The sequence below is a fragment of the Drosophila grimshawi genome, unplaced genomic scaffold (assembly GCF_018153295.1).
Source record: "Drosophila grimshawi isolate 15287-2541.00 unplaced genomic scaffold, ASM1815329v1 contig_44, whole genome shotgun sequence".
In the NCBI taxonomy this organism is placed as follows: Eukaryota; Metazoa; Arthropoda; class Insecta; order Diptera; family Drosophilidae; genus Drosophila; species Drosophila grimshawi.
In genome coordinates this window covers 1722465-1736613 of record NW_025063240.1, presented here as the reverse complement: position 1 = coordinate 1736613, position 14149 = coordinate 1722465, and the positions used below count along the sequence as shown (strand labels likewise).

The window sequence follows — 14149 nt, the reverse complement described above, 5'->3', positions numbered from 1 at the left end:
AGTTCTTGGTTCCCCCGCTAAACAACCGCTCTCAGGGGGTATTTATTTAATTTGGCCGGTTCCCATCTCTAGCTACTCTACTCTAGCTTTAAAATTGTACAGATATATGTTGTTTGCACCCACAAAACACTCTATGAAGCGGCCATAGACGAGGAAAGATTCAAGCATGTTGAAGAAACTCGCATTCACACGGACAAACAAAATGAAGGACAGCATGACAGACATTGCATAATACCAATATGCTCTTATACCATCGCCGTCATAATAACATAATATCTGTTTCCAAGAACAATCTGCTCCACATGTTTCCAGGTATAAAGCGACCATAGCGCAGTGGCCAGATTACGACTGTAACGTTTTATCTTATTGTTGTTGTTGTTGCTGGTCATTGGGTCCGCGCAACAAAGTGGACAATGGCCACCATGTGGCAAGTGACGTGACAATGGCGTGCCGCAGTGGACATGCCTGGATGACGGTGTTGGCTAGCAACAAAAACACAGGAACGAAGGAAGGGGATGGTCGCACTGCAGTCACTTAATATTCCTTTCCTTTTGCGCTTTTTACGCTTCATTGTCTGTGCAGCATTATTCAAAAGCAGCTCCACATAAAATATGCTTGAAAATTAACAATGGCAATTAGAAGGTACTTAGAGCAGAAATAAACAATGTTCATTTGTACTCGTTTTTTTCAAACTACGCTTGCCTCCTTCTACGTTTGTCTTCTTGATTATTTTGCATGGTCTACTTACATTGCTCGTTTTTTGATATTCTATGAATGCTTTGTCATGGACTTTGACTTATTCGATAGTTTATTTTTAACACTCTCTCATATGAAATGTAATTGAATTACTCGAAAATATTCCAAATCTTGATTTTAGAAATATCAAGTATAAGTCAAGTTTTCTTTATATTTGTTTAAAAAATGTCATACTTATATTTTTTTTAATTAAAGCTAGGGATGATGGCTTAAAAGCGTTTGAAATTCTAATAAGGTACAATTAAATCAGAAAACTATCATATTAAAAGGGTATTGCAAGTTTCTGTAGTCGCCGCCAGATTTAGTTTGTGCTCTGCACATTTTTCACTTTTATTTATACAACTTGTATTTTTTGGCAAGGGGTCTTCTTGTAAACAATGCCACAGAGCGCACAACGCAAAGTTAATTAAGTCACTGTTTGTCCCTGTGGCAAGCTGAAGAAGTGGCAGAGGGGCGAGTGCGGGGCAAGGGACCGGAGGCGCCTGCCATCTGCCAAATGCAGCGATGCGAAAAGAAGTCGCCAACTATTTCAACATTTGACTGACAAACAAACCGAATAGAAAAAAAAATATATATATATATTTATATATATTTTTAAATAAATACTACAAGTTATTCGCTAAAAGGGGGCCAAGTGCCAGCAAAAAGGCAGAGCAAACTTTCAAAGGAGCTGAAGCCTTTTAGCTGCCACAAAAGTGGCAACAATTGCTTGCCATCCCCCTTCCCCTCGCCAACTAACTTGTGAGGCCCCCGTGGCATCAAATTACTCAATGCAGGGCGCCGCATCAAATCAGTGCTAAGTGTGAAAAAGTTATTTGCTATTTACTCGCAACCGAATGCCAACAAGCAAACAACCAAGCAAGCAATCAAATTGAATATGAATCACAGCAGCACAAACAGATAGAATGTGACACTCAGACGGTGCGAGGCATACGGCTTGTGGCAAGCATTGCTGCTCGTTCATCGGGGAATTTATAATCCAGGTCGAAACGTCTCCATGACTGCCATTTCCACTGTTGTTGCAAATGCCAAGCTGCTCAGTTCTGGGCCATCTAATCGACAGGTTAGTACCCAAAACCTCCCAGGCAGGTGTGTGAGTGCTGAAAGCTGCATCCAAAGACAAACGGAATCCTTGCATGGTTTCTGTTTGTCTAAACTTAACTTACATCGTCTGCTGGCGAGTGTTGACAGCTTGTGTGTCTTCACTCATAGTTGCCTTTGTTTGCTTGCTCCCCTCCAGGAACGGACAGGCGATTACTCTCACTTGGGACAGCTCGTTGACCTCTGCCCTCGTGTGACTTTGCTTTCCTTTGCGAATATCTGTCACAAAAATTTAAGGTAAGCGCCGATCCAATTTTTCTGTACTCCCTCGCGTATGTTATGTGTGATTATGGAATACCTTATATTTTTGGTTTTAGATGATCTCAAAGAGCATTCAATAGATTTATAAATAATTATATTTAATTCGAGTAGGTTGATAATGTACTTTCTCTTCACTCATTTTGCAAGAAAACGTAACTGTTTTCAGTTTGAAAATAAAAATGGTTGATTAATGTTTTTTTTTTTTGCAAATCAAAGTAAACGTTATTAAGATAATTTTAATTTCGTATACCACAAAATTACGTGAAATGGGTATAATGGATTTGTGCAGAAGTATGTAACAGGAGGAAGCATCTCTGAGCCCATAAAATGTATATATTCTTGATCAGTGTGACTATAAAATTAAATTTCTGGTTAGCAGTGTATATTGTTAATATTTCTAAAAACATTTTATTTATTAAATGAACTATCAATTATATATGAATTATTTCTACATTTTAATAAATTTATATTTACTACTTTTTAGATTTATTTTTCTTTTCTGGGTTTTCCGCAATCCATGGGACCATTGTAATTTTATTAGCTTCATTTTGAATTATTAATTTAAATTTAAAAAACCACAAGAATATAATTGTTTTTAACTATAATTAAATTCATTTATTTTTCTGTTTTGAATATTCATTTAGTCGATATTAAATAATAATTAAATAATTACACATTTTTTAGATCTTGTCTACATTTTAAGTATTTATTATGCAAGACTTTTCCGCGTTCCGCTACAATTATACACAAATGCAAATTGCTGGTCAAGTCACACTTAAATTAAGATTAATCATGAAATTTAATTAGTCAACTATTTTTAACAGTTAATTTTACACCGTTTTCTAATAATAATACTAGCAATCTATTATTTGTTTAATTTTTATTATATTCACTTAAAGATTGAAACTTTAATAAATATTTTAATTTTGCAAAAATTCTTTAATAATGCCTCTGTTTTATTTAAAGTGCTGTTGCAATTAGCAACTTTAAAGGAAGACCAAATCAAAGATCTTTGTTTTGGTGCTAAGCGTCACTTAAATATTCTGTTGCCAGATGATTAACGACTACTTGTTCTTTGCATCAAGTTAAGATGTAATTTGGCTTAACGACATCAGTTTCATACAATTTTGTGTGCTGTTTTATGCGCAGCTTTAATTTAATGCCATGGAAACTTTTCCACTCTTCTACTTTGCAGAGCACAAGCCTACGTGGCGAATGGATGGAAAACTTGTAACTGGCTGGCTGCTGTTGCAGTTTCTATATATGCAAGCAACGACAACGACAACGACAACTATAGCTAACAAGAGCAACCTCACCACCCTTTGTGATGAAGGCGTCTGGCTGTTGAAATTGTCGTAAAAAGTAAACTTTGGCCGTCTCAATGGCAAAAGTCGTCAACGACATCGTCCTCGTCCTCGTCATCGTCATCGTCATCGTCGTTTCCATGCGCAATTCAAGCAATCTACAGACGGGGCACAGACTGAGGTAAGTGCCGTGAATGTTGGAGAGAGGTGCAGTATCAGAGAAAGAGTGAGATTGAGATGGAAAGAGTGGGGCTGTGGAAAGGGTTAGCGAAGTGTTGACACCTTGCCTGTGCCACAATTTGTTAGCAGTGAATGAGGTTTTCTGTTTTTTCCGTTTTCCTATTGTAAATTCTATGTGTGGTTTGAGTGCATCTAATGCTGGCACCCCTACTCTCGCCTTGCTCCTACACTCGCCTTGCATATTGCAGGCAAATTATGCAAATTTGGCTTTCACTTTCAAGCTGACTGAGAGCAAGGTCAACATATTTTCAGCATTTTTCAGAAAGCGAAATCTGAGCAGCTTGGATCAACTGAATGTAAAATAAGTCTCAAGTCTTTTGCTTAGTTGCCTGGTCTCTGATGTGCGTTATAGTAATGCATATACCCAACTTGTGATGGGGCTTGCTGGGTATATCAAAGTGCAGACAAGCTGACGTAGCAATTAAAATAATTTAGAAAACAGTCTCGTGAGTCACTTATTTGAGTCGTTTGACAGCTGTTGCATGATTACGATGATGCCATTAGGTTCAAAAACCTAGTAAATTCACAATTACCCCTTTTGAATGTCGGCCCGCACGGTACATTAAATGTGATTTAAGATAATTAAGACTTACATGGCTTGCACTAATTTTATGGAGTGTTTTTTTTTTGTTGTATATTCGAAGAGCATAAAAACCTTCCAACGACGTTGGAGACCGCGGACGATTCCAATGCACTTCGGAAGTACTCTCGAGATTATGTGGTATAAGATTATATAAGATTATAATATGATCCACTTATGTTCATCTTTTTATATGCGTTTTTCATTTTAACATTTGCTTAAATTTACTCTGCAATACTTTTACGCATTGACAGTGAATATTCCCCAAACCATTGCTGATAATTGTAAAGTATCAATGATCGATCTTAGTTTTATTGATTAGTTTTTAGAAAAACAAATTTTAACCTAGGAAGAAATGAGTTCAAAACGTTTGTGAAACAAATCCTAAATATATGATGATGTAATTAATTGCATGATGTGCAAAAATTGGAATTTCATGTTTTGAGCATGCAAGAACACAACACATTATTTATTCAACAATTGAGGGTCAAATATGGCAAAGGAATTGAGAGTCTGCTGTGAAATGTTTATGCACAAACTTATTTAAATTATTGGCTTGTTAAAATGCATTTCATATGAGTTTGACTGGCCAACCTGTTGCATACCTCTTAACCTTATTAAGCTTTGTTCAGATTTGTGTATATGTATGAACATATATAAACTGTTTTTGTATCTAAATTGCCGCAAGTACATTTTATTTGACATTCTTTGGATACGGGCAGGGTGTCAAACCGGAAGCGGAATCACATGTTTACCCATTGAAATTCAGTACCGGCATCGAAGCATGTATTTTGTTTGAGAACCAGTTACCGGAGCTAATATTAGTAGTCCCGTATCGTAAACCAATTTTTAATGGATTTTAGGGATAATAAATATGAATTGTCAATTAGATAAATAAGTTGGCAAACAAGTAAATAAATGAATAGTAGATAGTAACATTTACTTATGAACTAAAGCCGGGTCTTGTTGAGCTTAGACTATGTAATTTAGTCTGAACACAATTGTGTCGAATTAACATCAGTTAAAATCCCAATTGGAACTCACTCATAACGTTATCACAGAGTGACTCCTGCGCTTCGATATAATCTGAATGCTTTTATTTGCAAAAAAAAATCGACAAAAATGTTATCTTGCCTACATTTTTGTCTATTTTTTTAATCTTGTTTTTGTAACTTGTAACTTCGCCAGCGCCACCTTGTGATAAGTGGGTTGCCTTAAAAGGAGGCCTGCGAATTTGTTCCGATAGTAGGGACTTTGCAAAGCGATATATGTCCGATAGTGTGGCAGTAATCGATAATTTAATATCAATTGCTGCCCAAATGCAAAAGTGTACGAAACCACGTTTAGAAAAATCATAATAAAGTTGTGAGCTTTTCAATTATCCAAAAGTCAATCGAAAACCAATTAAACGAACAATTAGAATATGGTTGCTGACAATTATGACATGATCACAGACGGTGAGTTAGTAATAAACAATTAATTAAATATTCTCAGGCACAATCATAACCTATTCACAGACAGTGGATGGAAACCAAAGTTTGCAAGTGAAGAAAAGGTTGCGAGGAGCCAAGCGAACTTTGGAACGATCCTGGCAATCGGAGGAGCTGATTTTGCGCTGATCGCATCCGACTATTGCATGACTAGTGAATTAGACAATCTCTTCCCGATGACACGGCAATCGGTAATGGGATGCATTGGAAGCTGGGTAGATGTCGCATCGATGAATGCGTTGATCAAGAGGCGTGGTCAGATGCGCGAGCTGGATAACAGATCGAAACTGCCGACTGAGATCCTTGCATCGATAATCTCCGGCACAATCAATAGCCGCCGACTCTTCCCATGGCGTACATCCACAATTCTGGCCGGGCTGGACGTAATGGGCAAGGGCGCCGTTTATCAATACAACGACGTTGGCCAACGCGGCCGATTTCTGTATAGTGTTCTTGGAAGTGCTCGAAATATTATGTGGCCACAGCTTAACCATGTCATTGGTAAGCCCCAGCACTATCCCCTACTCACCAAGGAGCGTGCTTTCGACCTTGTCCGCGACTGTTTCATGGATGCCTCTCGTGTGCATACAGTCATCGGTGATACAGCGCTGATCAAAATCATTACCAAGGATCTCATAGAGGAGCAGAGCCTTAAATTGCGCTAGAATCAAAGAACTCAGCTAGAGTACATAATTATAAAAATACAGATATCTTTAAAAGAAAACAATATTTGGTTTCTTGTTATTTTGTGTGAACTCAAAATACCATTTGCTTGTGTTCAACTTTTCTGAGATGCTAATTTTAACATTCCCTTGAACTACTTGGAAATTCTTCACAAACTACTGCTTATAATTATAATATATATTTATTTACAAGCTTGAACAAAACCAATTTTATCACAGAAAATATGCTTGTGAAAGGTTTACAAAACAATGCCAAAATTAGTGTCAGTGTAATTAATTGCATTATTTACAATTCTTGAAAATGAATGTTTTGAGCATGCAAGCACACAACACATTATTAATTCAGCAATTGAGGGTCAAATATGGCAATGGAATTGAGAGTCTGCTGTGTGAAGTGTGTGCAAGTTAATTGAATTTATTGGCTAATTGAAATGCATTTCATATGAGTGCGACTGGCCGATCTGTTGCTTGTTTCTTGTTGACCATATTAAGTTTTCCTCACTTTCTACATTGTGCATGCATAAATTCTGTATTAATATCTCATTTGCAACAAATCTGTTTCATTTTTCATGTGATGGTTGTTGCAGGTTAATTGAGTTGTTGCTGTTGTGGTTCTTGTGATTTTGCTTACCCTAGAATACATGAAATAGGGTTATATTGAGATTTGGTTTGCCATTGTTTTGTTGCCATTTAAGTTAATCGCTCATTTAATTTATAAGGACTTCCCTGCAAAATATTATTTTTTTATTGCTGTATGGAAGAGACAAATTTATAGTTTCGAGGAAACTCTTTACGTATGAGCTGGAGTTAAAACCTAAAAATATTTCATAATAATATATTTATTACAGTTATTATTTAAGATCTCTTCTGGAAATCTCTGATCGAGCTTAACTAGAGTGAATTTATCTTAGTTCACCCAGTGGCTCAGTGATTTTTCTACTTCTTATATTTTTTTCTACTTCACTTGTTATTAATTTTTATGATTCCTAAGAAGAGCGTTTCTTTCCTGCTTATTGATGGAAAGATATTTTTTTGCAAGTAATTTGGTTGCAAACGTCAAATATTCTTGTCAATATAATAGTTTGTTTATTACGTTTAACTGTTTTGTTAAGAGAATTTCAACCGTTTTGTTGCTGTTTGTATCTCATTTAAATATCATATATTTAATATGTTTCAGGCTCTTTAAGCATCCACACAATTTTAGCACATTTCTTGGCTTTGCTCAGCTTTTGCGTAAAGCAGTTCGTCTGCACGCTTATCTCCTGCATAAAATGAAAAAATTCGTTGATTACTTTATCCTAAGCTGCTTTTCATTTGGTGCATCTCTTTGCCTTTTTCTTCTTAACGACCCCCCTCGTTAAAGCTTCTTAGCCAAATGCAGCTCTTCTATCTGCAGAAGATAATCGTTTGGCCTTGCTAGTCTTTCAAAGTGCTTAACTTTCATTAACGCAACGTTGGCGTATTTTTAATTTTTCGAAATCCTCTTTTGTTCTCATTAATTTTGAAATTCGATCAATCGTAAAATGAATTTACTGCCGGCACGTTTATCAATTGAGGAGCAGCAGATGGAACATTAAATCGAATTACAATTTGTTTGCATTTTATTTGAATGAAATCGGCTCACCTTCAGCTTATGCGGCCCGACTGTATCGTAAATCCAGCGAAACACGATTTAGCGGCATTGCTTTCTGATTTAACAACCAAAAGCCTTTAAAGTAATGCTCAATTTTAATTACAAGGACTTTCAATCAGAAAGGAAACTGATAATTTAAATTATGCTTTGTATTTAGTTTCTTTTCAACATGCGCTTGCTTCCACTGTTTCATTATTTATTTTTTAAATTGTTTGACGTTAAATTATTTATTAATTTTGTAACTTTATTTCAAGCTTTTAACTTGGCAAAGTCATTTGTCGTCTAGAATCCCCTGTCATCATGGTGCGATGATCTTCGTCATTTTTTGTTTTTATTTCCCATTTATCATGCGTCGTATTTATTCCATAGTTTCTAGGAAGACAGATGCGAATTTAAAGACATCAAATTGCACAGCTGAAGAAGTAGATTGTGTTCTCCTTTCCCTTCCCTACAATTCTGGACTGAAACGATTTCCCGGAACACATTTTGGCTACAAATTGCAACATTGACTTGGCGGAAGTACGAACGCCATTTGAGTTGGCTCCGACTGGGATACTTGGGAGAATTCATATGGTCGCCTGGTTGCCCTGCTGCCTAGTGGCTATGGAACGTGACCTGATTTAATTGAGCAAAGGAGTCGCTTGAGATTTTGGCTAATTCATGGGATGTGTCTGAGAATGTGATTAAATGGAGCAAAATAAATTAATTTGTTTTCCCAGTTAAATTGGCATTCCGAATCCAATAAAAGTATAGGGAATTTGTAATTAATATAATGCAGCAGCTTAATGATTACCACCCTGTTCTGTTTTGGCTAACTCAAAATGTAACCAGAGCAGTTTCCAGCGATTATTATTAAATAATTGTTTCGTACATATGAAAATGTGTGGCATGAAAATGCAGGTCGTTTATTTTCATACGTTTTCCGAGGTATTTCATAATTTATGCACAAGGAAATGAAAGCTGTTGATGTTTGGCCCCTCGGAGTCTCCACTGTCGGACGCTTGCCACAGCTCTGGCTGCCAGCCAACTCATGTTTGTGCCCAGCCAAAGAGTTGAGAGCTGGAAAAACACTGACCGAGGCTCGCAGTGGTTCTCTGATATTCTTTTTTGTGTTGCACTTTCGTGTAATTTAACATTTAGCCTTTAACATTTAACATTTTTGCGTCCAATTAACATTTTAAGGCAAAAAGCTTTTGGTATGCGGCCAAGAATGTATAAAAGTGTTGATTATACATTATTTTTATGTTTGTTTTTACGGCCTTTGGAGTGGTTTGTAGTTCTGCTGAAATGCAAAAAATAAGAACAGAGCATTACTACTATGTTTCAAAAGACGAACGGCTAATGCTCTTGCAGACGCATTAACTAAATTTATGTATTTGCAGAAGCGAAATAGTATACTTATATAAAAATAGCCCTGAACTTTTAAAAACTACCCCGAAAACTAGATTGCAATGCTTATTTTGGAAATATTTTCTAAAAATAACTCCGGCGTAAAACACATAATTCCATTTTAGAAATTTACTTTATGCATAATAAGATGAGTTCTCCTCTCAAAATTAAGTCGACTTAATTAAGTGTAGCATTAAGATTTTTAATTTAAAAATCAGTTTCTCCATTAATAGCGATGTTTTTAAAATTCGAAATGAATGATTTTTTTTATGTTCCAAATAATAATATTATTGCTTGTACTTGAATGGGAAAATGATTCGCTTTGTCTCTTGCAATGCGTTACACAGTGCATGACAAGTTTATAATACCCTCTCCAAGATATAGTAATAACCTTTTAAACAGAGCCAGCTTCATGCCAATGAACTTTTACTGCCGCCTCTGTGTTGGTATTCCAAATCGGATCTGTACATTTTTGAAACCTCATCAAAGTGCAGTTTACGAAGCCCGCACGTAAACAATGAAAAGTTGGCTAAGTGCATTCGCCGCTCAAATTGGATTTCAGTCAGTCAGTGTTAATAAATATAAGTGTATATGTATATATATATATATATATATATATACATATATTTTAATCAGAATTTCTTGCATAATTTGAAAGTGCTGTCGTATCGTGGGTGCTGCCAACTTGCTGCTCATTAAAATTGAAATTATGTTTTGTTTTTATGAACTTTGTGCTCTGGCTGTTGCACTTGCTGCGTGTTAATTTGTGCGTGAACTTTCCTAACGAACCGGAAGTCCTGACAGGCACTCCCCTCCCCTTAAGATTTGCGACAGGCAGCTGAAGCCAGACGACTGCGGCTATCGCACAGAGCGTGGGGCACATAATTGAAATGGCATTTAAATGTTTTTGTCTTTGGCTGCATGTGAAGCGAATGTCAAACCGAACGATAGGGTGCATTAAAAAGGGCAGGCAAAATGAGTAGCTTAATGTGTTTAACATCAGATTATGGAATTACAGAAAAAATGTATAATCTGTGGACACTATTTGGTATTAAAGTATTAAAGTTCGTAATTGTGATATTTTCATTTTCATATATGATAAGAATCGAGGGCGTCCAACTGCACGAAATTGTGTTGCGAGTCCTGGCGAGACTGGTACGCAATTAATGAAAATTCCTGTATTCTTGAAAAGTTTTTACCTATACTCGATTACGTATTTATACTTTGATTTTTATGGTAGGTTTTTTAAAATTAAATAGGACATTTCAGTCTATCGTAACCTTTTATAAGCCATCAGAATATATGTTCTCGTAATAATATAAGTACACCTGAGTAATGGTCTTTTCGGGGAAAAGAATATCACTTCCGGTGTTTGGGTTATGAGCAATTTTGAATTTAGGTTCTGATTCCGATTCAGAGTTTCCATCAGCAAACATTCGATTCTGTTTTGACACCCTGAAAGAATCGACAAATCAAAAATGCTTTAGCTTGTATCATTTTGCATTCAACACGCCAATCCATTACTCATAGGTCAATTTGAGATTAAGAAACTATGTTCAATAATACCACCCCGCAATTACAAAATGCTGGTAAGAGCTGCAAATTTAATGCAATTAACATCGGTGTTGCATAGCCCACCTCAAAACAAATTACTCGGTAGTCAAAATTGTGTCAGATTTCAATCGTAAGACACATTGCAACTACAATTTTGGCATTGAGCTCTTCCCCAAAAAAGCCGCAGACTTTGTGGCGTGGTTGGCGGCTTGCGTCTGACCAAGTTTTCGTACAGTTTATAATGTTGCTGCTGTATGGCAGGCAGGCAGCTGCATTAGAAAGTTGCAAGTTGCACAACCACATATATCAATTACACAAGTTTTGTTAGTCATCGTTGGTGTAATTGCATAGAAAATTGCAGCCACGGGAACGAAACAGAGTCCGGATACAGGACCACAGCACAGAGAGCAGCAGCAGCTGCTGCTGGCAACTTAAATTGGCATTTAGTTTGTCGTTACTGAAACTATGGACACGGTCTCATAACTTGCAGTGCGAACAAAACATTTCCGGCAATTGATGGCCAAGAATTTTTGGGCCAGAACAAGTTTGCTGCTCAAATTCAAATTCTATTCACATTTGCCAGTTGTTCTGCTATCGTTCTTTTAATCCCTGCTCTGGTAACCATTTTTCGCTTAAATAAAATCATGAAATTTTCTTATTGTTATTCTTTGCCCTTTCACATTGCTTTCACTTTGACTTGGCTACGCAAATATTATTACGCTTTTGGCATGGAAATCCAGAGAAGAGGCAACAAGCGCACAAACTCCATAAAAATGAGTTGACTACTGTAAAGGGGATTGGCATATGGGTAGGGGAGGAAAGAGGTAGGGGAGGGTATAGCGAAAGTTTTCGTTGTATCTCACTCGAGGATGTTTTTCAATTTTTTTTTTATATGTGCTCACCTTTGTTGTCTGGGTCGCGGCTCTGAGAGTTGCCACTCAATTTGTGTGTGTTGAGTGGGTGGGCGTTGTTGGGTGCTGCAAATTGGGAGAGCGCCGGAAACCACTCAGTTACCAGCATATCATGCTTTACAAGATTAGCGGATATGCAGCTGGGCGACCGAATGGCAGTCTCATTGCAGTTCAAAATTGTTTTACGGCAAGCATGGAAAGCATTTGCTGAGTATGTGGTTCAGAACTGCTAATTGGCAGAAATGTTGAAAAATAGTTAAAGTCTCTTAATGGGGCTATTGAAATGAAATAAGCTGCAGCTAAATAACTAACAATTTGAGAATTTGGTTTGGGTATATTAACCCTTGTAGAACCGAATTAGTAATTCAAAAATTTATATAGAGCTATACAATTTTAAATACTTTAGATAATGAATACAAAGAGTGAAGTACAAAGAACAAAGTTCGAAATAAAATGTATATATGTTTAAAATAAATTTAATTATTCTCGAAGATTAAGTGTTTCTTGATTTGGCTGTACTAAAAATTAAATCATTCAATTTACGACTGGCATAGCTTTTGAGACGTATTAGATGACTTTAATAATAACTTAACATATTTTTCATAGAAGTTATATAATAATGTTAATGGCTTACATGAATCACAAAATTAGAAAAACTAACCATTTTTTAATATATCTTTCCGGGTATAAAGTATACAAATTTAAGAACACGGCATCAAAATATATAAATTAAAATTATAAAAAGGTGTCACCAAGCAATAAACGACTTTATTCATTTTGTATTAAAGCAATTGGTACCGCCAATTCATGCGTATGGCTTCTTTTATAAAAAGAAAATATTCATCTCTATTGATTTATATCGATACTTCAGGCAAATGCTTTTAAGGCCGCGCTTCTCAAGTCACCTTATCGTAAGTAAGCTTCCATGTTTATTTATATTTTAGCTTAAACTGTGCATGGGCATTAAATCAAGTTTAGGAACTTGGCTCCCAGCTTTTTACCAATGCTGCCATTGATTTATGCGCACCGGAGTGAAAACATAAAGTCTACAGCACGATTTTCCCTCACGAAGGAAGCCGGATCCGGGTGAAAACGAATGTTACTTTAAATATGGGAAAATGTTTGGAAAAGTACTTCTCGCTGGATCTACTAAGTCATCCGTTGAGCTGCTGTATATTGAGGGCTTGCTTACTTCAACTGGTGCAAGAGGGGCAAGCAGGGGGAGGGGGTGTCTTGATAGCTCAACAACTGTGCAACAACTTTTTGAAGTGCAAATTTGTGAGAATTCATTCCTGTTGCTTGGTTTCTTTCTGTTCCTGTTAGTCAGTCATTTATTCTTTTTGCACCTTAGTTTCCTTATTACTTTTGACTCTTGAATGCTCTTCCACTTTGATTTTTACCCGGAGAGAATTAAGGGATACTGAGCCCCGGTTATTTTGGGAAAAGATTTATGCATTTATTCTGCATTTTGAATGCGCATTTGTGCGTTGCCGAAAGTTGAAAGCTGCTGGTAACAAATTGGCCATAATTGTTTGCCTGTCCACACTTGAAATGTTTTTCAATCAGTAACAGAAGTACATATCTGCATTGCGGCTGTGTCTCATTTTAATTAGTTGATTACACTTGCCAATCGAGCTTTTTGCTCTGGCTGTGCCAGCACTCATGGGGTATATTGCGATTATATATTCGCTATTTTATGTTTTAATTTTTTTATGTAAGTTTTCTAGGATTTTCTGTTTTATTTCTTTTAGATTCTTTGTTTCAATTTAAAAATTGATTCTGACTTTTTATATTATTAGGAATACATACTCACTTTCGTCAAATTAAATTTCAATAAAATAATATTTTACACAATTTGAAAGCTGGAGTCAACTTGCCGATTTTTTGCTATTTATTATTTTAGTTTCAGTTCTGACTTCGGGTATCTTAGAGTTGAATTCTCCGGTTAGCTTTCAGTAGTCAGTTGTGGTAAATTTCAGTAGAATTAAATTACACCTGTGATTGACAGTGTGGGTCGCCTTGCGTTTTGCTTTGCGGTTGGGCGAGTCTGCTTTGCGGTTGAGCAGCTGATAAATTGATTTTGCCATATGCTGCTCAATGCTGCAGGTAAAATAAAGTTTTGCTATGTATCTGGCAGACTTCAAGTTGTCCCACTGAATAGCATGTATTCAGCCACATCAACTGTATTTAGCCAGTCAATGAGCCGGCACCCCATTAGGCCAAACAAGTGTGGCACAATCTGAAACG

The 14149-nt window shown here is 36.4% G+C and overlaps 1 protein-coding gene across 1 annotated transcript; it reads left to right on the top strand.

Annotated features, from left to right (window-relative positions):
* Positions 1–5638: 5638 nt before the first annotated feature.
* LOC6570356 (proteasome subunit beta type-1) lies at positions 5639–6428 on the top strand. Its single transcript, XM_001996539.3, has 2 exons — positions 5639–5699; positions 5760–6428. The coding sequence occupies exons 1-2, from the start codon at positions 5666–5668 to the stop codon at positions 6395–6397; spliced, it is 672 nt and encodes a 223-aa protein (XP_001996575.2). The 5' UTR covers positions 5639–5665; the 3' UTR covers positions 6398–6428.
* The last annotated feature ends 7721 nt before the right edge of the window (positions 6429–14149 follow it).